This window comes from Microcebus murinus, chromosome 6 (genome assembly GCF_040939455.1).
Source record: "Microcebus murinus isolate Inina chromosome 6, M.murinus_Inina_mat1.0, whole genome shotgun sequence".
NCBI lineage: Eukaryota > Metazoa > Chordata > Mammalia > Primates > Cheirogaleidae > Microcebus > Microcebus murinus.
Window position 1 is genome coordinate 59,924,046 of NC_134109.1, and position 26,955 is coordinate 59,951,000.

The 26,955-nt window shown below is 42.0% G+C and overlaps 1 protein-coding gene and 1 pseudogene across 2 annotated transcripts in view; one reads left to right on the forward strand and one right to left on the reverse strand.

Moving 5' to 3' along the window:
• The window catches only part of SNX6 (sorting nexin 6), a 334,434-nt gene extending 313,779 nt beyond the window's left edge, over positions 1-20,655 (forward strand). The window contains exons 11-15 of one of the 2 annotated variants that reach the window (XM_012736493.2): positions 2,025-2,064; positions 8,255-8,341; positions 13,816-13,975; positions 14,064-14,149; positions 19,540-20,655. In XM_012736493.2, coding sequence (XP_012591947.2) covers positions 2,025-2,064; positions 8,255-8,341; positions 13,816-13,975; positions 14,064-14,149; positions 19,540-19,593 — 427 coding nt within the window. In that variant the 3' untranslated portion in view covers positions 19,594-20,655. The remainder of the gene's footprint in view (positions 1-2,024; positions 2,065-8,254; positions 8,342-13,815; positions 13,976-14,063; positions 14,150-19,539) is intronic. The other variant, XM_076004109.1, reaches the window with a different exon arrangement.
• A 1,947-nt stretch (positions 20,656-22,602) lies between these two features.
• On the reverse strand, positions 22,603-25,235 carry LOC142871481 (large ribosomal subunit protein eL15-like; annotated as a pseudogene).
• Between the last annotated feature and the right edge of the window lie 1,720 nt (positions 25,236-26,955).

The window sequence follows — 26,955 nt, forward strand, 5'->3', positions numbered from 1 at the left end:
ACTTTATACTAATTTTTTTTCACTTTTATTTATCCAACTATAGTTAATTTTAGTTGCTCCTATAATATCATTTAAACCTATTTATTGAAAAATAATTCAAACTTTTTTTTTTTGAGACAGGGTCTTGTTCTGCCTCCCAAGATAGAGTGCAGTGGTGTCATTATAGCTTACTGCAACCTGAAACTCCTGGGCTTGAGCAATCTGCCCTGCCTCAGCCTCCCGAGTAGTTGGCACTACAGGCATACACCACCACGCCTGGCTAATTTTTCTATTTTTTTGTAGAGATGGGGTCTCGCTCTTTTCAGGCTGATCTCAAACTCCTGGCCTCAAGTGATCCTCCTGCCTTGGCCTCCCAGAGTGCTAGGATTATAGGTGTGAGAAACTGCACCCATCCTCAAACATATTTTTAAACAATTTTTAAGTGGGAAAACTATTTTCATAGTCCATGCCTCTCTCCAAAGCACGTTCTTGAACTTTTCTCTAGTGTATCCCGTCTCAGTAGAATTTCAGAGCCAAGCTCTTCAGCAAAGCAAAGTACAATAGCTTACACTAATTAACATGCTACCTCCCCCCAAAATTAATTTGTAAATCTTCTATAAGAAGAAAAAAGTCAACTTTGATGTATGTTATCTAACATAATTTTTAAAAAGCAAGTTCTAGCCGGCTACAGTGACTCATGTCTGTAATCCTAGCACTCTGGGAGGCCGAGGTGGGAAGATCAGTTGAGATCAAGAGTTGGAGACCAGCCTGAGCAAGAGCGAGACCCCGTCTCTACTAAAAATAGAAAAAATTAGCTGGGCATGGTAGCTCGCTCCTGTAGTCCCAGCTACTAAGGAAGCTGAGGCAGAAGGATGGCTTGAGTCCATGAATTTGAGGTTGCAGTGAGCTATGATCATGCCACTTCAGTCTATTCTGGGCAACAGAGTGAAATTCTGTTTCTCCAAAAAAACAAACACAACGTAACTATCAGATATTGTCAAGAACAACTCCAACTTTGGTATTTTCCTTTAACATCAGCCTTTTGTGTATTTCAGTGTGATTAGTTTGCATTTCTGTAATAATTTTGAAGGTGTAGGCTTTATTTAGTATTATATAGCATAATGCCAAAGAATATCAAGATAGGCCAGGCCAGGCGCGGTGGCTCACGCCTGTAATCCTAGCTCTCTGGGAGGTCGAGGCGGGCGGATTGCTCAAGGTCAGGAGTTCGAAACCAGCCTGAGCAAGAGCGAGACCCCGTCTCTACTAATAGAAAGAAATTAATTGGCCAACTAATATATACAAAAAATTAGCCGGTCATGGTGGCGAATGCCTGTAGTCCCAGCTACTTGGGAGGCTGAGGCAGGAGGATTGCTTGAGCCAGGAGTTTGAGGTTGCTGTGAGCTAGGCTGCCGCCATGGCACTCACTCTAGCCTGGCAACAAAGTGAGACTCTGTCTCAAAAAAAAAAAAAAAAAGATAGGCCAGGTGCAGTGGCTCATGTTTGTGATCCTTGCACTTTGGGAGGCCCAGGCAGGAGGATTGCTTGAGGCCAAGAGTTCGAGACCAGCCTAGGCAACATAGCAAGACCCCATCTCTACAAAAAATTTTAAAATTAGCAGGCATGGTGATGTGTGCCTTTAGGCCCAGCTACTGGAGACACTTAGGCAGGAAGATCACTTGAGCCCAGGAGTTCAGGGTTGCAGTGAGCTATGATTAATTGTACTCTAGGATAGGGCAACAGAGCTAGACCCTATCTCAAAAGCAAAACAAAACAAAAAACAATATCAAGATAAGTTTAATGTGTGGCTTAAAATGAAATGGACAGATATTCTGTAACAACAGATTTCAAGTCATCTATTATATCAGTGAAAATATAGGGAGATTTTTATTGAACTAAATGAAGTCTGCAGTTAATAAGACCATTGAATGTTGCTATAATGAGACAATATTCATAATAAATATGGTTTGGGGGCATATTCTCTGAACACTTGAAATGGAAAATTTATCTGAAATGTAGCTTCTGATGAAAATATTTTTCTCTTCTAGGTTTTTTCTCAAAGTTTCAGAACTGTTTGACAAAACAAGAGTAAGTACTAAATTATAGAGAATTTAATACAATATTTTGTCTATAGATCTCATGTTAAGTGTTTTTTACCAGGCTGGGTACGCCTTTTCAGATCCTACTGCCACTGAAGGAAAAAAGAAGAAAAGGGGGAAAAAAGTGTTTTTACCATAATAAAAAATTCTGTGCAAAGGAGTAATTTTTTTTTTTTTTTTTTGAGACAGAGTCTCACTTTGTTGCCCAGGCTAGAGTGAGGGCCGTGGCGTCAGCCTAGCTCACAGCAACCTCAAACTCCTAGGCTCAAGCAATCCTGCTGCCTCAGCCTCCCGAGTAGCTGGGAATACAGGCATGCACCACCATGCCTGGCTAGTTTTGTTTTCTATATATATTAGTTGGCCCATTAATTTCTTTCTATTTATAGTAGAGACGGAGTCTCGCTCTTGCTCAGGCTGGTTTCGAACTCCTGGCCTCGAGCAATCTGCCCACCTCGGCCTCCCAGAGTGCTAGGATTATAGGCATGAGCCACTGCGCCCAGCTAGCAAAGGAGTAATTAATGTTAACCTTTGGAGATCTAAATCTCTGCATATATAGTAGTGTTTAAATTGTGGTCATGTTTAACTTTATTGAGGAAGATGAATATACTTCAGGAGGATGATGAAGCAGATTTGAATTCCATTGAGTTTTTCAGGAAATTAGATTTTTTTTTTTTTTTTTTTTTTTTTTTTTGAGACACAGTCTCCCTTGTTGCCCATGCTAGAGTGAGTGCCTTGGCGTCAGCCTAGCTCACAGCAACCTCAAACTCCTGGGCTCAAGCAATCCTGCTGCCTCAGCCTCCCGAGTAGCTGGGACTACAGGCATGCGCCACCATGCCCGGCTAATTTTATATATATATTAGTTGGCCAATTAATTTCTTTCTATTTATAGTAGAGACGGGGTCTCGCTCTTGCTCAGGCTGGTTTCGAACTCCTGACCTCGAGCAATCCGCCCGCCTCAGCCTCCCAGAGTGCTAGGATTACAGGCGTGAGCCACCGCGCCCGGCTAGGAAATTAGATTTTTGTCATGGCCTTTTGGTATTTATGTAAAAGATCATATTCTTTTTTTTTTTTTTTTTTTTTTTTTAAACAGAGTCTTGCTTTGTTGCCCAGGCTAGAGTGAGTGCCGTGGCATCAGCCTAGCTCACAGCAACCGCAAACTCCTGGGCTCAAGCAATCCTACTGCCTCAGCCTCCCTAGTAGGTGGGACTACAGGCATGCACCACCATGCCTGGCTAATTTTTTCTATATATATTAGTTGGCCAATTAATTTCTTTCTACTTATAGTAGAGACGTGGTCTCAATCTTGCTCAGGCTGGTTTGGAACTCCCGACTTCAAGCAGTCCGCCCACCTCGGCCTCCCAGAGTGCTAGGATTACAGACCTGAGCCACTGCGCCTGGCCAAAGTTCATATTCTTAATGAGAAAATATTCATGATGGAGATTAGGTTTATTTTTTATGAGAAAGTCTTGGATTAATTATATTAATAACTTTACCAAGACTGTATTGGCTTTGATGCCCCAAGACATACTATGGAAAGGTTGCACTCATGGTCATAATAATTTAATGTTGACATCATCTTGATTTTCATGGATCAGACCTACCTATTCATAATAGTTAACATTTTTATAATTAATAGAGTAGTGGAAATGTTTATTAGATGTTCAGTGGTACATAGCTAAGCGTGCTGGTGGCTAGTCCAGTGTAACAGTTGATTTCCGAGTGACTTTGCCAATGAGTGATATAAAGTGGAGACAAGTAAAAGAAAAGGAGATACTCTCACAAAGGAAAAATAAATAATTGTTGTTACACTAGGGTCTACATAGCCTGTTATTCTGCCTTTGATATTTATACCAGTGAGCATTTTCTGGGAAGATAGAATAATTTTTCTGTGCATTTACATAAAAAAGTAGGGACTTACTACAAAATAGCCTTATGTCAATTCAGATCCTCTGAGAAGCAGACATCAAGATAGGATTAGATGTAAAAGAGATGTATTGTGAAGAAGGAAAAAGGAAGGAACAGGTGTAAGTAGGAAGAGCTTTCAGACTGCAGGGCAGGTACTCACCTATAGAGAACAGAGGAAGGAGGAATTGGTAGAGAGAGTCTCAGACCGTAGTGCAGCTCTAAGAATGTTTCTGGTAGGTGAAAGGGAGTTCCTGAGGCAGAGTTGCCCATCAGTTGAGTTCCACATCAGGCCAAAAATGGAACTGGCATTCCTATGCCCTGTGCTCTGTCATTGGCTGGATGCAGTGAAGGCATGGGAGGAGACAGATGTTGGAGCATAGCCTTGGTGTAAACATGGTTCTAGATGCTGAAGGATTGATGCTGGGCCATGAATCAACTATTCTCATTGCAGCAAGAAGTTTCTCTTGAAGGAGATCTGGGTGGCATATTTCCCATGGCCACCACAATCATTTCCTTTAGTGTTTATATGTTGTTTTGGTTATTATTGCTGTGTAACAACTATCCTAAAATCAGTAGCATAAAATAACCACCATTTTACATTATACTAATGAATTATTTGGGTCAGGAATTGAGGAAGGTCAGGGATATCTCGCCTCTGCTCCATGATTGTATGGGGCTGCAGCTTGGAAGATAAGAAGGCTGGAATGTTCTGAAGGCTATTTTACTCATTTGTCTGGGGGTTGATGCTTGCTATCAACCGAGATGTTTGTTAGGGCTATTAGCTGGAACACCTACATGTGGCCTCTCCATGAAGCTGCTTACATTTCTTCACAGCATGGTGGTTCAGTTCCAAAAGTGAGCAATCCCAAGTGACAGGAAGTAGAAGATGCTAGTTTCTTAAGGCCTGGGCCTGAAAACTGGCATAATGTCACCTATGCTAAATTGGTCAAGCAGACTTAGATGCCAGAATGAAGGGGATAGCATACAGACCCCTACTTCTCAATGGAAAGAGATGAGCCATATTTTAAAAGACCCCGTATCTATCTAGCATGATATTGATTAATTTATAGAAATCAATTTTGAATGTAGTTTGTCTCTGTGCTCTTATCTGTTAGATTAAGAAGTTCCATAAGTTTATTTTTCCATACAGTAGAGGTTTTAAGAAGTTTCATGTTTTTTTTTAACTTTTTATTTTGAGACAGAGTCTTGCTCTGTTACCTAGGCTAGAGTGCCGTGGCGTCAGCCCAGCACACAGCAACCTTAAACTCCTGGGCTCAAGCAACTCTCCTGCCTCAGCCTTCCAAGTAGCTGGGACTACAGGCATATACCACCATGCCCAGCTAATTTTTCTTTATAGATTTTTAGTTGTCCAATTAATTTTTTTCTATTTTTAGTAGAGATGGGGTCTTGCTCTTGCTCAGGCTGGTCTCGAACTCCTGACCTGGAGCAATCCTCCTGCCTCGGCCTCTCAGAGTGCTAGGATTACAGGCTGACCCATTAGGCCCGGCCTTTTTCAACTTTTTTTTTTTTTTTTGAGACAGAGTCTCACTTTGTTGCCCAGGCTAGAGTGAGTGCCGTGGCGTCAGCCTAGCTCACAGCAACCTCAAACTCCTGGGCTCAAGCGATCCTTCTGTCTCAGCCTCCCAAGTAGCTGGGACTACAGGCATGCTCAACTTTTTATTAAAGCATATTATATAACAAAGAGCACATATCAAAAGTATACAGCTCAGAGAAATTTTACAAATTTAATACTCTCATGCAATCAACACCCAGATCAAGAAATAGAATATTATCAGCAGCCCATATGCCCTGCCCCAGCTTTAGCTGCTCTCTAAGATACCACTTCCTGCAAGAAAGTGGTATCCTAGCTTCTAACACTAGAGATTAGTTTTGTTGTTTTCATATTTTATATAAATGCATTATGTAGTATATATTCTTTTATGACTTTCATTTACTCAACATTATTTTCATGAGATTGATCCATGTTGTTGCATGTAGGTGTACTTCCTTCATATTGCTGTATAGTGTTCCATTAATTTGTTTATTCTACAGTTGGTAGGCATTTGGATAGTTTCTAGTTTAGGGTTCCATAAAATAATACCACTAAGACAATTCTTGTATATCTTCTGCTGAATATAAGTATGCATTTCTGTTTGGTATATTTAACTAGGAAGGGAATTGATGCGTCATTAGGGTATCCATGTGAAAAGCTTCAGTAGAGCTCATGCCTGTAATCCTAGCACTCTGGGAGGCCGAGGCGGGAAGATTGCTCGAAGTCAGGAGTTTGAAACCAGCCTGAGCAAGAGCGAGACCCCATCTCTACTATAAATAGAAAGAAATTCATTGGCCAACTAATATATATATAGAAAAAATTAGCCGGGTATGGTGGTACATGACTGTAGTCTCAGCTACTCGGGAGGCTGAGGCAGGATCACTTGTGCCCAGGAGTTTGAGGTTACTGTGAGCTAGGCTGATGCCATAGCACTCACCTAGCCTGAGCAACAAAGTGAGACTCTGTCTCAAAAAAAAAAAAGCTTCAGTAGATACTGCCAAACTATTTCCCATGGTGATTGTACCAGTCCACACTCCCGCCAGAATGAATGTGAGCATTCAGGTTGCTCCACAAACTCATTTTCTACCTTTTTAATTGTAGCCATACTGCTACAAGTCTGGTTTGTTTTTGTTTTTACCTATTTCATATTTGCATAGTAATTTCAGACTTAGAGAATAGTTGTAGGATTAGTACAAATTCCTCTATGTGCATCACCCAGATTTCCTGAATATTAACATTTTCTGAATTGCTTAAAGTTTTTTTTTTCCAAAAAAATCCGTATTCATTCTGTTTTGTGACTTTTATGCACATTTCTCTCTCTCTTTTTTAAGGATTAGAATTATTTTTATGGCCTGGTACTTGGTTGGGAGAATTATTTTTTTTAATCTTTTTTTTTTTGAGACAGAGTCTCACTCTGTTGCCCAGGCTAGAGTGCCATGGCATCAGCCTAGCTCACAGCAACCTCAAGTGATCCATCTGCCTCACACTCCCAAGTAGCTGAGACTAAAGGCATGTGCCACCATGCCCAGCTAAATTTTTCTATATATTTTTAGTTGGCCAATTAATTTCTTTCTATTTATAGTAGAGACAGGGTCTCACTCTTGCTTGGGCTGGTTTCGAACTCCTGACCTTGAGAGATCCTCCCACCTCGGCCTCCCAGCATGCTAGGATTACAGGCGTGAGCCACCGCGCCCAGCCTAGAATTATTTTTAATATAGCCATACTATCATCCATAATTCACATTTTTTATTTTAAGATAGAGTCTTGTTCTGTCACCCCTGCTAGAGTGCAGTGGCATCATCATAGCTGACTGCAACCTTGAACTCCTGGGCTCAAGTTATCCTCCTGCCTTAGCCTCCTGAGCTGGGACTACAGGTGTTTGCCACCATGCCTGGCTAATTTTTTCTATTTTTGGTAGAAATGGAGTCTCACTCTTCCTCAGGCTGGTCTTGAACTCCTGATCTCAAGTGATCCTCCTACCTCAGCCTCCCAGAGTGCTAGAATTATAGTCATGAGCCACCTCACTCAGCCAGTGATTCACTCACTGTCATCAGATAACCAGTATACAGATTTTTCCAAGTGTCTCATAAATGGCATTTTATAGTGTAATTTGTTTGACTCAGGATACAAATAAGGTATCCTGTTGTGTTTGGTTATTATGATACATCTTGCCCTTTGTCTCTCCATACTAAGAATTCTCATCTTTTTAGCCTGACTTGGCTACTTCCCCTTCCATCCCAGCTCAAGTTACCACATCTGTTTATTACTCTTCAGTGTATTCAAGCACAAGTCATTAATGGTTTCACTAGGTTCCCTACTTTTCCTCAGCAGGAGGATTGATTTGAATTACCTAGTCTACTGTTGCCAGCCTTTACTACTATAAAATCATGTGTACGTATCAATTACAACTGAAATGAATGGAGAGGAAACATAATATTAGTGAAGCTAAAAGATGATATTGGAACTCATAGCCAAGTACTTCAATCGAATATAAGTCCTTCCATATTTAATAATCTCATTTGCTCTCATCTTTTTTTCCTGTTATCAGAATTTCAAAGAAAAATACCTGTAGGAAGGAAAAGGGAAAGAAACCTTGAGGAAATAGGAATGGATACTATAGTTATTTATAATTTCCATTTTTTTACAGTACTTACTAAGGAAGAAAATGCTGAGAGTAGAATGTAATTACTGATTAAATACTCAATTTTTTCCCCTTTTTCAGAAAATAGAAGCACGAGTGTCTGCTGATGAAGACCTCAAGCTTTCTGATCTTTTAAAATATTACTTAAGAGAATCTCAAGCTGCTAAGGTAACTTTATTGTTCATTGTTTTATGAACTATTTTAGGAAAAGCCGTTTCTTTAGATGTTGCTAGACTTAAGACTGTTCATGATTTATTTTCTGATTTTAAATTATATATTTAAATGTGAATTTTTTTCCTCCTTTTAGAAATGTACATATATCTATATAATTGTACATATTTTATGGGGGAAACCCCACATAAAAGTTTCCTCTATAAACTTCTTTTTTTTTAAATTTATTTTTCAGGAAGTTAGTCTTACTGAATATAAACTTCTGATACAATATAATCTAGAACTTTAAAAAAAAAATGAACTTGCTAGCACTCTTGGAGGCCAAGGCGGGCGGATCATTGCTCAGGAGTTCGAGACCAGCATGAGCAAGAGTGAGATCCTGTCTCTACTAAAAAAATAGAAAGAAATTGGCTGGACATCTAAAAATCTATAGGAAAAAAAAAAAAATTAGCCAGGCATAGTGGCACATGCCTGGAGGATCGCCTGAGCCCAGGAGTTTGAGGTTGCTGTGAGCTAGGCTGATGCCATAGCACTCTAGCCCAGGAAACAGAGCTGTCTCAAAAAAATAAATGAACTTGATCTATTTCTTCAGGTAAAATACTTGCCAAAACAAAAGTAAAACGCCAAATAATAGTTGTACAGCTAAGAGATTCCTAATGTGGTCTATGTAAGTCCCCATTGAGGGTGAGACCACCAGAAAATACGATATGTTTTATTTTAAGGCTTCTCACATTTTCTTTTGGAAGGCTGTCTATGTGCAAGAATAAAACTTATTAATTTTAAATTTTTATTTTATTTTGTTTCCCCCTGAGACACAGTATCACTCTGTCACCTGGGCTAAGAGTGCTGTGGCGACACCCTAGCTCACACCAACCTCAAACTCCTGGGCTCAAGCGATCCTTCTGCCTTAGCCTCCTGAGTAGCTGGGACTATAGGCATGTGCCACCATGCATGGCTAATTTTTTCTATATATTTTTAGTTGGCCAATTAATTTCTTTCTGTTTTTATTTAGAGGCAGGGTCTTGCTCTTGCTCAGGCTGGTTTCGAACTTCTGACCTTGAGCGATCCTCCCGCCTTGGCCTCCCAGAGTGCTAGGATTACTGGTGTGAGCCACCGCGCCGGGCCTAAGACGTTGTCTTCAACCCCTAGGTCATCTGCATTTCCTCCTATGTTAACTTCTAGGGGTTTTATGGTTTTGTGTTCTACATTTAGGTCGGTGACCCATTTTGAGTTAATTTCTATGAAGGGTATAAGGTCTGTGAATAGATTGATTTTTATTTTTGTATTTATTTATTTTTTGGTATGTGGATTTCCAGTTCCACCACCATCTGTTGCAAAGATTATCTTTTTGTATTGCCTTTGTTCTTTTGTCAAAGATCAGTTGGCTGTATTTGTGTGGGTCTATTTCTGGGCTCTCTATTCTGTTCCACTCATCCATCTATTCATCATCCCTTTCCCTAACTCTTGGCAGCCACTGATTTTTCTACTGTCTCCATAGTTTTGCTTTGGAGACAGAATGTTATATTAATAGTTGGAATCATACAGTATGTAGCCTTTTCAGATTGGCTTATTTTACTTAGCAATATCCACTTAAGTTTCTTGCATGTCTTTTCATGGCCTGCTTGCTTATTTCTTTTTACTGCTAAAAAATATTCCATTGTATGGATGTACCACAGTTTGTCCATTCACCTACTAAAGCACGTGCTGTTTGCTTCCAAGTTACTGGGCTTTTGATTGGTATTGCATTGGATCTATAGATCAAGTTGGGAAGAACTAACATCTTGACAATATTGAGTCTTTCCATGAACATGAAACATCTCTCCATTTATTTAGTTCTTCTTTGATTTCTTTCATCAGAGATTTGTTGTTTTCCTCATATAGATCTGGTACATATTTTCTTAGATTAATACCTAAGTATTTCATTTTGGGAGATACTGATCTAAATGGTATTATGTTTTTAATTTCAAATTCTACTTGTTCATTGCTGGCATATAGGAACGTGATTGTCTTTTTTATATATTAACTGTATATCCCACAACCTTATAATAATCACTTATTAGTCCCCAAGAGTTATTTTTGATAATTATTTCAGATTTTCTACATAGATGATCCTACTATCTGTGAACAAAGACAGTTTTATTTCTTTTTTTACAGTCTGTGAACCTTTTATTTCCTTTCCTTGTCTTATTGAAAAAGAGTGGTGAGAAAAACATCCTTAAAAAAAAAAAAGAAAGAAAGAAAAAGAAAAACATCCTTGCCTTGTTCCTATAGTGGGAAAGCTTTAATTTTCTCCCATGAAGTATAATGGTAACTGTAGGTTTTTTGCAGATGTCCTTTGTCAACTTGGACAAAGTGGAGAATGTTTCTCTTTATTTCTAGTTTGCCAAGACAGTCGGTTGATTTTTTGTTGTTGTTTTTGCTTTTATTTTTTGAGATGGGGTCTTGCAGTGTTGCCTAGGCTGGAATGGAACTCCTGTCTTCAAGCCATCCTCCTGCCTCAGCCTCCTGAGTCACTGGTACTATAGGCCTTCACCACTGCACCCATCTTCAGTTGATTTTTGGCAGTGATTCTAAGACAATTCAGAGGGGGAAAGAACAGACTTCAACAATTGGTACTGGGACAACCGAACAGCCAAATATGCAAAAGAATGAAGTTGGACCCCTTCCTTGAGTCACATTTTAAAAATAATACTAAATGGATCAAGGACCTAAATGTAACAGTTAAAGCTAAAAAACTTTTAGAAGCAAACACAGGCATAAATCTTCATGACCTTGGATTAGTTCATGGTTTGAAGCCTAGCAACCAAGGAAAAATAATACACTGGGCTTCAGTACAGTTAAAAACATTTATATGTCAAAGGACACTATCAAGCAAAGTGAAAAGACAAGCTATGGCATGGGACAAAATATTTACAAATCATATATCTGATAAGGCTGTGGTCCCCAACCCCCAGGCTGTGCATCACTTCCTGAGCTCCATCCCGCCACCACGCCTCCCCACCCACCGTACCCCAGTCTGGGAAAAATTGTCTTCCATGAAACTGGTGCCCAGTGCCAAAAAGGTTGGGGACCGTTGTGATAAGGGACTGGTATACAGAATATATAAAGAACTCTTATGAAAGGAAACTTCCATTCTGACTTAAAAAAAAAATTTATAATTCAATAAAAAGAGAACTAGTTCAATTAAAAAATGGGCAAAGGACTTAAACAAATGTTTCTCCAAAGAAGATACACAAATGGCCAATAAACACATGAAAAAGGCCAGGCATAGTGGCTCATGCCTGTAACAATCCTAGCACTCTGGGAGGCTGAGGTGGGAGGATTGCTTGAGGTTGGGAGTTCAAGAACAGCCTGAGCAAGAACAAGACCCTGTCTCTACAAAAAAATAGAAAAATTAGCTGGGTGTGGTGGTACATACCTATAGTCCCAGCTACTTGGGAGCCTGAGGCAGGAAGATCCCATCCCCTAGAGCCCAGGAGTTTGAGGTTGCAGTGAGCTATGATGACACCATTGCACCCTAGCCCTGGCAACAGAGCGAGAGTCTGTCTCCAAAACACACACACACACACACACACACACACACACACACACACACACACACACCAAAAGATGAAAAGATATTCAGCATCATCAGTGAAATGCAAATCAAAACTAGGAGATAATCACTTTATACCCACTAGGTGGCTTTAATTAAAAAACAGCAACAAGTGTTGGCAGGGATGTAAAGAAATTGGAACTCTAGTGGTATTTGTGGAAATGTGAAATGTGCATCCACTTTGGAAAATAATAAAACTTTGATGTAGGCCGGGCGCGGTGGCTCACGCCTGTAATCCTAGCTCTCTGGGAGGCCGAGGCGGGCGGATTGCTCAAGGTCAGGAGTTCAAAACCAGCCTGAGCAAGAGCGAGACCCCGTCTCTACTATGGATAGAGGGAAACTAATTGGCCAACTGATATATATATATAAAAAATTAGCCGGGCATGGTGGCGCATGCCTGTAGTCCCAGCTACTCGGGAGGCTGAGACAGAAGGATCGCTGGAGCCCAGGAGTTTGAGGTTGCTGTGAGCTAGGCTGACGCCACGGCACTCACTCTAGCCTGGGCAACAAAGCGAGACTCTGTCTCAAAAAAAAAAAAAAAAAAAAAAAAAAAAACTTTGATGTAGAGTTACCATCTGATCCAGCAGTTCTCCTAGGTAATGAGAAATGAAAACATGTCCATACAGACACTTGTATGCAAATATTCATATTGCATACATTATTGATTATAGCCAAAAAGTGGTTATCAACCAAATGCCTATCAACTGATGAGTGAATAAAGCAATGATTGATCCATAAATCCATACAGAATATTATTCCCAAGAAAGACATAAAGTATTGATTCATGCTACAACATGAATGAACTGGAAACGTTATGCTTAAGTGGTAGAAGCCAAACACAAAAAACACGTATGATTCCGTTTTTATGAAATGTCCTGAATAGGCAAATCTGTAGAGATAGCAGATGCGTGGTTGTGTAGGGCTCGAGGGATACAGGGGTCGAGGGGTGCTGGGGAATGGAGAGTGGCTATTAATGGGTATGGGGGGGGAGTGGGTAATGAAAATGTTGTAAAATTGATTGTGGTGATGGTTACACAACTGTGTGAGCATTCTAAAAGCTATTGGATTATATATATATATATATATTTTTTTTTTTTTTTTTAGACAGAGTCTCACTTTGTTGCCCAGGCTAGAGTGAGTGCCGTGGCGTCAGCCTGGCTCACAGCAACCTCAATCTCCGGGGCTCAGCGATCCTACTGCCTCAGCCTCCCGAGTAGCTGGGACTACAGGCATGCGCCACCATTCCCGGCTAATTTTTTGTATATATATTTTTTAGTCGGCCAATTAATTTATTTCTATTTTTGGTAGAGACGGGGTCTCGCTCAGGCTAGTTTCGAACTCCTGACCTTGAGCAATCCGCCCACCTCGGCCTCCCAAAGTGCTAGGATTACAGGCGTGAGCCACCACGCCCGGCCTGGATTATATATTTTAAATGGTGAGTTTTATGGTATGTGGATTATATCAATAAAGCTGTTATTAAAAAAAAACATTGAGGGCGAGACACGGTGGCTCACGCCTGTGTTCCCAACAGTTTGGGAGGCCAAGGAAGGAGGATCACTTGAGGCCAGGAGTTCAAGACCAGTCTGGGCAACACAGTGATACCGTCTCACACAATTAGCCATGTGTGGTATGGCTCATGTCTGTAGTCCTAGCTACTTGGAGGTTACAATGAGCTGTGATTGCACCACTGCACTCCAACCTGGGGTGACAGGGAGACCCTGTCTCACAAAAACAAACAGAAAACAACAACTTAGAAGAGAAACTGGTGTGTGTAGCATTCACTGTTGTGTAAGCCTTTGTGGTGGTGGTGGTGGTAAAATGGGACACTACAAGAAAGCATGCAGCAGCATTTATTGTGAAGCATTCTGTTTTATAGGATCTCCTCTACCGAAGGTCTAGGTCACTAGTCGATTATGAAAATGCTAATAAAGCACTGGATAAAGCAAGAGCAAAAAATAAAGATGTTCTACAAGCTGAAACTTCCCAACAATTATGTTGTCAGAAGTTTGAAAAAATATCTGAATCTGCAAAACAAGGTACTGTTATATTAACCTTTAATTGCAAGGCACGCTTTTTGACTGTTGTGTAAATTACATGGTTAACCCTAATTTCTTTTGTTTGCAGAACTTATAGATTTTAAGACAAGAAGAGTTGCTGCCTTCAGAAAAAATTTAGTGGAACTGGCAGAGTTAGAATTGAAGCATGCAAAGGTAGTGTTATATCAAAGATTTAGTAACTTAAGTGACATTGTCATTTAGAAATGAATCACTTGTGAAATTGATAATCCTTCAATGACAGTTACTTTTGATAGTCATACAGTGAGAATTATTCCTGAATGGGAATTACCATTTTCAACATTATTCCACTACCTCAAAATAGTTGGTTTAGGCCGGGCGCGGTGGCTCACGCCTGTAATCCTAGCTCTCTGGGAGGCCGAGGCGGGCGGATTGCTCGAGGTCAGGAGTTCGAAACCAGCCTGAGCAAGAACGAGACCGTCTCTACTATAAATAGAAAGAAATTAATTGGCCAACTAATATATATAGAAAAAATTAGCCAGGCATGGTGGCGCATGCCTGTAGTCCCAGCTACTTGGGAGGCTGAGGCAGAAGGATTGCTTGAGCCCAGGAGATTGAGGTTGCTGTGAGCTAGGCTGATGTCATGGCACTCGCTCTAGCCTGAGCAACAAAGCGAGACTCTGTCTCAAAAAAAAAAAAAAAAAAAAATAGTTGGTTTAGGGCCCGGCGCGGTGGCTCACAAGCACTCTGGGAGGCCGAGGCGGGCGGATTGCTTGAGGTCAGGAGTTCAAAACCAGCCTGAGCAAGAGCAAGACTCCGTCTCTACTATAAATAGAAAGAAATTAATTGGCCAACTAATATATATAGAAAAAATTAGCTGGGCATGGTGGCACATGCCTATAGTCCCAGCTACTTGGGAGGATGAGGCAGGAGGATTGCTTGAGCCCAGGGGTTTGAAGTTGCTGTGAGCTAGGCTGACACCATGGCACTCTAGCCCAGGCAACACAGTGAGACTCTGTCTCAAAAAAAAAAAAAACCAATATGCACTTTATTGTGTAACAGATCTCCAGAACTTTTTAACTGTAATGTCCACTTCACATTTGTGTCTATTAAATTTTAGCTTGCTAGTTTTAGTCCCCCTCATCATGATCTTTTTGAAACTTGGATTTGATTACATAGTAATTTAGCATAATTTACAATGGTGGTCATTTACAGAGAATGGTCATTTATAATTTGTATGAACTTTTCCCTTATGTCTTCATCAAAGTTTTGATTTAACAAAAAACCAGGAAAGGACCACAGGAACCAACATTTGTTAATCTAATTGTAAATATGCAGAAGTACCTGGCACCAAAAAAATGCTTACATCTTTCCATCCCTTCCTTTCTGTACTTATTGGTATTGATTTTTTCATTAATTATTCTTTGGTTATAATTATTCAAATAGTTATGAATTCACCTCTCATCAGCCATTATTTCTACATTTTATTCTTGAAGGATAGAAGAAATATCACATTCATCATTAAAATCAAGATATATGTTATCTGAGTATGTGGTCTAATGACCCTGTCAAAAGAAAATGTTTTGATAAGCTTGGCATTATTTACTCTTACAGAGCCTGTGTTGGTCTCTAATGTTCACTGTAGTTCTTTTTTGTAAAGAAGTCATGAATGATGAAGAATTTCGCTGTAGGTCAGGGGTCAGCAACTACAGCCTGCCTGCTTTTGTATAACCTGAGAGCCAGAAATGGTGTTCACATTTTTAAATGGTTATTTAAAAAAAAAAAGGCATAAGAAGAATAATATGATGTGATAATTATATGAAATTCAAATTTAAAGTTCTTATAAATAAAGTTTTATTGGAACGCAGTGTAGCTTATTCATTACTGCTTTTGTCTATGGCTGCTTTCATGTAGTAGCAGAGTGGAGTAGTTGAAACAGAGACCATATGGTTATCAGAGCGTAACATATTTACTATTTAGCCTTTTACAGAAAACGTTTGCTGCCGGGCGTGGTGGCTCACGCCTGTAATCCTAGCTCTCTGGGAGGCTGAGGCGAGTGGATGGCTTGAGGTCAGGAGTTCGAAACCAGCCTGAGCAAGAGCGAGACCCTGTCTCTACTAAAAATAGAAAGAAATTCATTGGCCAACTAATATATATAGAAAAAATTAGCCGGGCATGGTGGCGCATGCCTGTAGTCCCAGCTACTTGGGAGGCTGAGACAGCAGGATTGCTTGAGCCTAGGAGATTGAGGTTGCTGTGAGCTAGGCTGACGCCACGACACTCTGGGCAACAAAGCGAGACTCTGGCTCAAAAAAAAAAAAAAAAGAAAACATTTGCTAAATCTTGCTGTAGATTGATGTCAGCCTCTGATTTCCAGCTTCTATTTCTTTTTCAAATTCTTCCTGAAATGAGTTCTCTGTATTTAGATTTCTCATAACTGTGCTGTTTCAGTGGTTCCCAGCTGGGAAATTTAGCAATGTCGGGAGACATATGTGGTTATCACAACTGATGGGGGGAGGAGTATATACTGCCAGTATATAGTAGATAGAAGCCAGGGATGCTACTAAACATCCTACAATGCAGAGGACAGACAGTCCTGACAACAAATGATTGTACAGTCCCAAATGCCAATAGTGCCACAGTTGGGAAACCCAGAGTCTGAGATTTTGTAATGATTTTGTAAATCTGAACAGTTCCATTTTGATCCCAGAATTCACATAAATTGTTCCCCAAAACTAGACATTAGTCAAAACTTACAATAATCCAAAGGAGTTCACATAAATTGTTCCCCAAAACTATACATTAGTCAAAACTTACAAAAAATCCAAAGGAGTTTGAAACTCCTTTGGATTTCATTTATTAAAATTATAAAAAAATTTCACAAATATAAGAAAAAAGGAGATGCTCAAAGTCATTTGTCATAGTTCTGTTGTTTTTTGGGTGGGGGGGTTGTATAGATGGAGTCTCATTCTGTCACCCAGGCTGGTGTGTAGTGGCGCCACCTTAGCTCACTGCAGCCATGAACTCCTGGGCTCCCAGCCTCATCCTCTTGAGTAGCTGGGATTACAGGTGTGCACTGCCACGCTCAGCTAATTTTTTTCCCCTTTCTCTCTTTCTTTTTTTTTTTTTTTTTTAAGAGATGGGGTCTCCTATGTTGCCCATGCTGGTTTTGAACTCCTGGCCTCAAGTGATCCTCCCACCTTGACATCCCAAAGTGCTGGGATTATAGGTGTGAGCCACTGTGCAAAAAGTTGACAGTAACGTAAATACTTAAAACTGAAAAAGAAAAAAAAATTATTTTAAAATTTTCACTTAATTTCAGTCTTTCAGAAAAGTTGTAAAGACACAATTCTTGGATACTCTTCACCCAGAATCTCCAAATATGCATGTTGTCACAGTTGCTTTATTCTTTCTTCCCTCTCACTTCTTTTCTCCCTTCTTCCTTCCCTTCCTCTCTTTACACAGACACACACTCTTTTACATACTTATTTTTTCTTTTCCTTTTTATTTTTTTTTTCTTTTGTTTCTTTTTTTATTTAGTCTCACAGGCTTAGGAACTTGTTTTTTCTTGAACCATATAAGTTACGTTATGGTAAACTGCAGATATGGGATATGGTGTCTCTTCACTCAAACACACTTCAATGTGAATTTCCTAAAACCAAGTAATTCTTTTACACGCCCATAGTACAATTATAAACACCATTACTATTGATAGAATGCCATTATCTAATCCACAGACCTTACTCCTTCCCACCAGTTGTCCCAGTAATATCCTCAATAGCAAGAGGAAATACAAAATAATGTGTTGCATTTAGTGCACATGTCTTTTTAGACTTCTGTAATCTGGAAAAGTTCCTAAGTTAGTGTATTTCAAAACACTGACATTTTTGAGAAGCACACAGGCCTACTTATAGAATGTCCCTCAATTTCTGTTTGTCTAAGGATCACTGATGATTGGATTCGGGGTGTGCGTTTTGGGTAGGAATGTCAGATACTAAGCTCTCATTGCATCATATCAGGAGGCACGTGCTGTCCATGAGTTGTCTTGCTGACAGTGTTAACTGCAGACTTCTCATTGGCAAAGTTACTATTTTACACTTTTGAATTAAGAAGTATTCTGTGGGGATGGCCAGGCGCAGTGGCTCACGCCTGTAATCCTAGCACTCTGGGAGGCTGAGGCGGGCGGATTGCTCGAGGTCGGGAGTTCGAAACCAGCCTGAGCAAGAGCGAGACCCCATCTCTACTATAAATAGAAATTAATTGGCCAACTAATATATATAGAAAAAATAAGCTGGGCATGGTGGCACATGCCTGTAGACCCAGCTACTCGGGAGGCTGAGGCAGCAGGATTGCTTGAGCCTAGGAGATTGAGGTTGCTATGAGCTAGGCTGACGCCACAGCACTCACTAGCCTGGGCAACAAAGCGAGACTCTGTCTCAAAAAAAAAAAAAAAGAAAAAAAAGAAGTATTCTGTGGGGAGATACTTTGGGACTGTGTAATATCCCATCACTTGCCCAGCAGTTTCCAAGAGAAGTTTATGCAACAATGAAATACTCTACAGTCAGCCCTGCTCGGTATGGTAGCCATGTGGTTATGGAACACCTGAAAAGTGGGTAGTGCCACTAAGGAACTGATTAGGAACTTATTATGTTTATTTAATTGTATTGGATGGAACTTTAAAACTTAAATGGCAACACATAGCTGACGGCTACAGTTAGGCAGTGCAGGCCCACGCTGATTTTAGCATCCATTGATGATTCTTGCCTGAATCAGTTATGATTATGATGGTTGCAAATGTTGATTTTCTTTTTTCTTTTCTTCTTTTTTTCTTTTTTTTTTTTTTGAGAAAGAGTCTCACTGTGTTGCCCGAGCTACAGTACCGTGGTATCAGCCTAGCTCACAGCAACCTCAGACTCCTGGGCTCAAGCAATCCTCCTGCCTCAGCCTCCCAAGTAGCTGGGACTAAAGGCATGTGCCACCATGCCTGGCTAATTTTTCTATATATTTTTAGTTGGCCAGTTAATTTCTTTCTATTTTTAGTAGAGACAGGGTCTGGCTCTTGCTCAGAAGGCTGAGGCAGCAGGATTGCTTGAGCCCAGGAGTTTGAGGTTGCTGTGAGGTAGGCTGACTCCACGGCACTCACTCTAGCCTGGGCAACAAAGCGAGACTCTGTCTCAAAAAAAAAAAAAAACCTTCTATAAATCTATGAAATGTGTGGTTTAGTGGCTAAAAAGAAGGGGTAAGAGCCTGTCACACAATCAGAAATTGTTCCATAGTTCCACTTGGACACAGAAGGCATATTTTATCCTCACTAGAACCTGTCAAGTAAACTAAAACACTCATAATGGTCTAGATAGAAATGGTCTACTGCAGAATCTGGTATGTAGAAAATATTATTGTACAGGAAACAAATCGTGTAATTTTCAGTCTTTAAGCCTTTATTTGTATATAACCAATAGCTGGTCTTGAAATTCTGATAGCTTAACAAAGTTAAAGTTATGCGATTCCTAACATTGTATATCTTCAGTAAGATTCTTCCAAACCATTTCTACTCTAGTCATCGTGTACTTTCCCTTCCTTTTCAGGGTAACCTACAGTTGCTGCAGAACTGCCTGGCAGTGTTAAATGGAGACACATAAGCCACTCTCGGCCTTCCTGTTAAAAAGGGCTGCCTTCCTTCAAATTTTATTTTTGTTTTCTTCATGATTTAGGCATTTGTGCTCACTGGAAACAAACAAAAACAGCTGACAGAGTGCATCTCCTCTTCCTTCCAAGCAACTGTGGGCGATGCCATGCACAGGCGAAGCCGGTCTGTGTGGCGGAGCGCTGCGCTGTGCTCCCGGACAGCTGCCCGCGTCGGCGCTCGTCCTGCTCAGAAGTCCAAAGTTTCTTCTTTTTCAAAGTAGCCTCTATAACTGTGTTTATTTTATAAATGGTATTCCTTATGGCTGCCAATCTTACCTTTAATTTTTGAAATTTAACCCTTTTAAAATGCATCGTCCAAACAAGATAAAGATTGCCTTTCTTGTTTTTTTTTTTAATTTTGTTTTTAAAAAGCATTGTATACTACCTTAGTTCATTCATGTATCCTGGTAAAGCATCTTAACCAGACTCATTTTTAATTAATGCACATTTCTTAGATGTTTTGGGACAGAATTTATGTAATCTTTATAAGTATGATTTCTGAATAAAAGCAAATGCATTATTAGTATGTTTGCCTTAAACTTGTAGACTAAACCAATTACTGTAAAATAAACAGCGATAACAGGCCGGGCGCGGTGGCTCACGCCTGTAATCCTAGCTCTCTGGGAGGCCGAGGCGGGCGGATTGCTCGAGGTCGGGAGTTCAAAACCAGCCTGAGCAAGAGCGAGACCCCGTCTCTACTATAAATAGAAAGAAACTAATTGGCCAACTAATATATATAGAAAAAATTAGCCGGGCATGGTGGCGCATGCCTGTAGTCCCAGCTACTTGGGAGGCTGAGACAGAAGGATCGCTTGAGCCCAGGAGTTTGAGGTTGCTGTGAGTTAGGCTGACGCCATGGCACTCACTCTAGCCTAGGCAACAAAGCGAGACTCTGTCTCAAAAAAAAAAAAAAAAAAAAACAGCGATAACAGTGATAGTTTCTAACGATGTGGTCATTGTATCACTCTCTAAAATGTGGAGTAGCTATAATAAATCTACTCCTGTATTATGCTTTACAGTGCAGGTCTTACTTTTTCTTTCTTCCTCTTTCTTCCAAAACGGATTATTGAACAAAGTTCCCTGGTTTATTTGCAAAAGAATGAACTGCTCCTCTGTGTCTACTTCATAAAAAGGTGGAATTTGGGGCCAGGTGAGGTGGCTCACGCCTGTAATCCTAGCACTCTGGGAGGCTGAGGTGGGAAGGTCGCTTGAGCTCAGGAGTTCGAGACCAGCCTGAGTAAGAGTGAGACCCCCCATCTCTACTAAAAGTAGAAAAAATTAGCCTGGTGTGGTGGTGCACGCCTGTAGTCCCAGCTACTCAGGAGGCTGAGGCAAGAGGATCGCATGAACCTAGTTGTTTGAGGCTGACACCATGGCACTCTAACCCCGGCAACGGAGTGAGACTCTGTCTCAAAAAAAAAAAAGCTGGAATTGGGCAGGGGCAGGTTAGAGACAACTCCTTCTAAAATACAGGAGCAGAGTACAGTCTGCTGTGCATTCCTGGATTCCATCCCTAGCTCAGCCAATTAACCAAGAGACATGTGCCATTGAGCTATTCAGTGGTATCGTGCCAGTGTATAGATGAGTCTGTGCAGGGAAAGAGGTCTGCTATGAGGAGCAGCACTTGTGTGAGGGAGGGGTGGGTGGGAGTAGAATATTTGCGATAAAAGCTGGTGTACAGAGAAGATACTAATTGCCAGTAGTTATATTACAAATATCATTGGCCCTTCAATTGTGAGTGACCATATTATCATTCCTCCTTCAAAATTAGATTGAGAGGTTAGATTTTCCACTTTTTCTCATTTGTCTCCCATTTGGAAACCACAGGCATTTGGGCTGGTCACCCCTTGGATCAGTTCCTAGTTTGTTTATATTTTACCAAACCATCCTGAATCCCTGGTTGGGGCCTCATCCCCAGTCACGCTAATTCCACCCTTTCTCGGCGGCATGTTCTCTTGCTTCACTCACGTGCTGATAAATGCTTTGTCTCTTTAATGGACACCTTCCCCAATGCCATTTGAACTGTTGATTTTTCTGTTGTTAGTTGAGATCTGTGTGTTTTGTCCTTCATGTAACCTTCCCTGGTAAAAGAAAAAAACACACATACACACACACACACACACACACACACACACACACACACACACACACTCATGCGACTCCCAGTGGGTGAATGCAGGACCAATCGAGAGCCCGAGCTTCTGGATACGGGTGCAGCCCCTCCACCCGCTTCCCTGTGGCCTCAAGCAGGTTTGGGAGGTTTGCTTGACTTCTGTGTCAGTGCTCTACTATAAAGGACATACTGACCTACCTCACAGGGGTGTTGTGAGGATTAATAAATGTTGGTACTGCGCTTTGGAAATGAGAAGATGCTGTGTAAATGCTAAGTAGTAAGTACAGGGCCAAAAGCTGCACGGTGTTTTGATTAACCCTTTGCTACTGTGTTCTGACCAAGGTGGTCTTTCGGGGAAAGGAGGTAGAGTGGAAGATGTGCCCCTTAGCCCCTGGCATGCACTTTTAGAGTGCTTGTGGTGATGAGAGTAGTCTGGAAACAGCAGTACAGTGGTCCCCCCTCATCCTTGTCTTTGTTTTCCACGGTTTCTGCTGCCCATGGTCAACCAAGGCCTGAAAATGTTAAATGGAAAATCCCAGAAATAAACAATTCGTAAGTTTTAAATTTCATGCTGTTCTGAGTAGCATGATGAAATCTCTTGCCATCCCTGAGACTCTGAATCGTCCCTTTGTCCAGGATATCCAATGCTATATATGCTACCTGCCCACCAGTCACCAGCCATTTGGTTGTCAGGTCAGAAGGGTGAGTACAATACAGTAAGATATTTTGTCTGGAAGGATGAGGCAGGAGGATGGCTCAAGGTCATGAGTTCGAAACCAGCCTGAGCAAGAACGAGACCCCATCTCTCCTAAAAATAGAAATTAATTGGCCAACTAAAATATATAGAAAAAATTAGCTGGGCATGGTGGCGCATGCCTGTAGTCCCAGCTACTCTGGAGGCTGAGGCAGCAGGATCGCTTGAGCCCAGGAGTTTGAGGTTGCTGTGAGCTAGGCTGACGCCACGGCACTCTAGCCCGGGCAACAGAGTAAGACTGTGTCTCAAAAAAAAAAAGTATTTTGAGAGATCATATTCAGATAACTTTTATTATAGCATTTTGTTGTCATTGATCTATTTTGTTATTGTTAATCTCTCACTACCTAATTTATAAAATAAACGTTATTCACAGCACGTATGTATAGGAAGAAACAGTATATAGGTTTGGTCCTATCTGAGGTTTCAAGCATCCACTGGGGGTCTCAGAGTATATGCCCCATGGATAGGGGGAGACTCCCGTACGTATTAGAGGGTGAGAGAGTGTGTGTGTATGGAGTTGACGGTTGTACTATGCAAGGCCCTCTCACAAAACAAATAAGGCAAAGAAGGTGTATTGCTCCCTCAAGGGCATACAAAAAAAAAGACTGTGCCTCCAGAACAGCTGAAACATTCCATAGCTCACTGTGTGTCCCTGATAAAAAAAATGGTCAGCCCAGGATTCACTGCTGTTGAGATGTTCTTTTTAATTAATTAATTTATTTATTTTCCTCTTTTAAAGAATTTATTTTACACCTATTATACCACATAGCATGTTTTAAACACTGACATGTAACTCCCTAATAAGATAAAGCTAAGACAAAAAAGCTTCTCTTATTAGAAACAAGATACACCATCACTTACAGTCTTCAAACATTATTGCACTTTTAACTTCATATTTGACAAAGCGTGAAACAATCTGAAGACTCGTTTCACAGACAACACCTTTAAGCAGACATGACCATCCTAAATTGTTTATTAGGCATGAATTTTACAAACATTACTTATATCAGCGGTAACGGTGGAGCTGGAGAGTATGGCGCCTTCTCCAAGCTGCACGGCGAGAGCCACCAATAAATAGTGTGGTGGAGCGTGCGGCCCTTTCCAAGGCCACGGCTCCTGCGGCCTGCAGATGTCAGCCCACGCATCTCCCTGTGCTTGCGGACCGGTTTGGTGATCCACTGGGTGTCAGGATTTCTTCTGATAGCTTTATGGAATGGATCAATGAGGATAACCTCAAAAAATTCGTACATGGAATCTTCACCAACCCAGTAAGAATTCAGGACTCTTAGAGCCCCACAGTGGCGTCCAGCTCTCTCCTCTGCAACAGATTGAAGGCTTCGAGCAAACTTTAGCTGGTTAACACCATGATGCACAGGCTTGCCATAGGTTGCACCCTTAGGAACCGGGCGTTTGCGGCCACCGCGGCACACACGAGTCCTATATATGACATAACCTTGCTTGGCCTTGTATCCCAGTCTGGTCGGGTGGGGCGGGGAGCCCTGTGGAGCCAGAGAGCTGGCGGTATTGCCAGCAGCAGACCCTCAGAAGAGAGCGCATTACATCAGACTGCTTCCTCCTCCACAGCTCCTGGATATACTTGTATGGACCCATCTTGGCTCACCTGATGGCTGCCGCCAGACGGAAAGGAAAGAGCCTTTCTCCCACCTTAGTTATTTATTTTTGAGACAGAGTCTCCCTCTTGCAAGGCTACACTGTAGTGGTGTCATCATGGCTCTCTGCAACCTCAAACTCCTGGGCTCACGTGACCCTTCTCTGCCTCTGCCTCCGTGGAAGCTGGGACTACAGGTGCACGCCACTATGCCTGGCTAAATTTTCTATTTTATGTAGAGACGGGTCTTGCTATGTTACCCAGACTGGTCTCAAATAGCTAGCCTCAAGCAATCCTCCGGACTCTGCCTCCCAAAGTGCTAGGATTACAGGTGTGAGCCACCTTGATCCAGCCCATTTTACACTTATTGACCATCTGTGGCCTGGGGGACACAAGGGTGAAACAGGAGGACACGAAATGACAGGGAAAAGGCTCTTGTTTACTACTTATCCTAAACTACGAGTTTAGTACAGTATTCCAAGATGGTCCCTTGGAACCCCAGAAGCCATATCTATGTTGTAGAAGGCCTGGGGCTTCCCTCTCCCTCTGCGTGATGCTTCATGCCCTGAGGGCAAGGAGGAAGTGGAAGCCACCAGGCAGTGGGAATGGCCTGGGGTGGGGTGGGGGTTCAGAAGGAGGGGTTTATACAGTCAGGGGAAGGATTGCTGGAGTTGCAATTGCAAGAAAGTGGGTCTATTTGCAGGCCAGTGAGGCTCAAAGGCTGGGTGAGGTGTCTGTACAAGTTTTGGAAAGACTCATGCAATATTCTTGCTGTCTCCTAGTAAAACTATAGAAGGTCAGCTCAAACTGATGTCTTTGAGGTGGGCACAATGCAGAAAATAGAATGAGTAAGACAGGAGAGGGAGACATGAGTAGGTGGTTTAAGAGGCCTGGGGAGCAGAGGGGGACAGGTTGCCATTCAAGGATATAAAACCAGGGATTGAGGGCCGGGCGCGGTGGCTCACGCCTGTAATCCTAGCACTCTGGGAGGCGGGCGGATTGCTCAAGGTCGGGAGTTCAAAACCAGCCTGAGCGAGACCCTGTCTCCTCTAAAAATAGAAAGAAATTAATTAACCAACTAAAAATATATATACAAAAAATCATGGCCGGGCGCTGTGGCTCACGCCTGTAATCCTAGCTCTTGGGAGGCGGGCGGATTGCTCAAGGTCAGGAGTTCAAAACCAGCCTGAGCAAGAGCGAGACCCCGTCTCTACTATAAACAGAAAGAAATTAATTGGCCAACTGATATATATATAAAAAAAATTAGCCGGGCATAGTGGCGCATGCCTGTAGTCCCAGCTACTCGGGAGGCTGAGGCAGAAGGATCACTCGAGCCCAGGAGTTTGAGGTTGCTGTGAGCTAGGCTGACGCCACGGCACTCACTCTAGCCTGGACAACAAAGTGAGACTCTGTCTCAAAAAAAAAAAAAAAAAAAAAAAAAAAAATCAGCCGGGCATGGTGGCACATACCTGTCGACCCAGCTACTTGGGAGGCTGAGCCAGGAGGATTGCTTGAGCCCAGGAGACTGAGGTTGCGGTGAGCCAGGCTGATGCCACGGCACTCACTCTAGCCTGGACAACAAAGTGAGACTCTGTCTCAAATAAATAAATAAATAAAATAAAATAAAATATCACAATAGCCAAGATATGGAAAAATATATAAATAAATAAATAAATAAATAAAATAAAATAAAATAAAAGAGGGCTTGAAACCCTTCTTCAATGCTACTTTGAATCTGGGTACAGATCAGAAAATGTCCACCTCCACCCACACCCATCCTCTTTTTCCATTGAAATGTCATGCAGTATAAACATTAGGGGAGAACTACTCTATACTAGGTAGGATTGGACCTCGCTAGAGATGAGTAGTAAGTCAATGAGCAGCTTAGACAGGCAGGGCTAGGTCACATACCCATAGGGGTAGCGGTTTGGGGCTGGCTTGGCGGTTACCCAGGTTATCCCCCCTGGGGGTGGGGGTCGGGGGCGGGGCTGTGGCCTCAGGGTGCCCAGTTGGCTGCTGCACCTCCAGGCCTCACAGTCTGACTTCCAGGTGGAAAAAGGGAGTACAGGTGAAAGACTTTCTTCAAAAAGAGGGTTGGCCTTTTTATTCCCGTGGAGAGGTCATCCCCGGGGACCTGTGTCTAATTGGTCAGAACTGTGTCCGTGGGCGCGTTGGTACTCTGGACAAAACCGGGGTCTGTTGGTAAGACAGGAGTGGTCACTGGATCCCCTGCAGACACTGCAAGATGATTCTGGACCTGAGAGTCCAAGCTGACCTGTGACCGACTGTAATTAAAAAAAGAAAAGTAATGCTTTTACATCAGAAGTAACTAGGCTGAGCTGACTGACTAGAGGCCACCTTGATGACAGCAGCTGAGGGGGTACTAGACAAAGAAAAACTGAGGGACAGGGGTGATGAATGGCTACCAGTGGCCAGATGCGTACTGGATCAGACGCCAGCACTTGCACACGCGTCTCGGTGGCGGTGAGACCCGGGGAGGCTTGGACGTGTAAGGAACTTAGGATGGTGAGACATCATGACCGGACGAAAGTTCCACGTCAGAATGGTGATCCCAAACATCCCAGCGAATCTTTGTTTCCTCCTGGGATGTCAGGTGTTCGAAGGCGGTCAGGCGGGGTTCTCCCCTCCCAGCATTACTGAGAGACCTCGCTAGACGGCTGGCGTCCTGCCTGGCCTCCCAAGGCCATGAAAGACACAAGCCCCTGTCCCCGAGGGCCTCGTAGTCAGGCCTTCACGGTCATGACACATCTCTGCGTCCTGGATCGAGCGTGGTTCCGGATCCTGGAACGTTTTCCATCTTCTCCTCCCGGCTTAGCTAA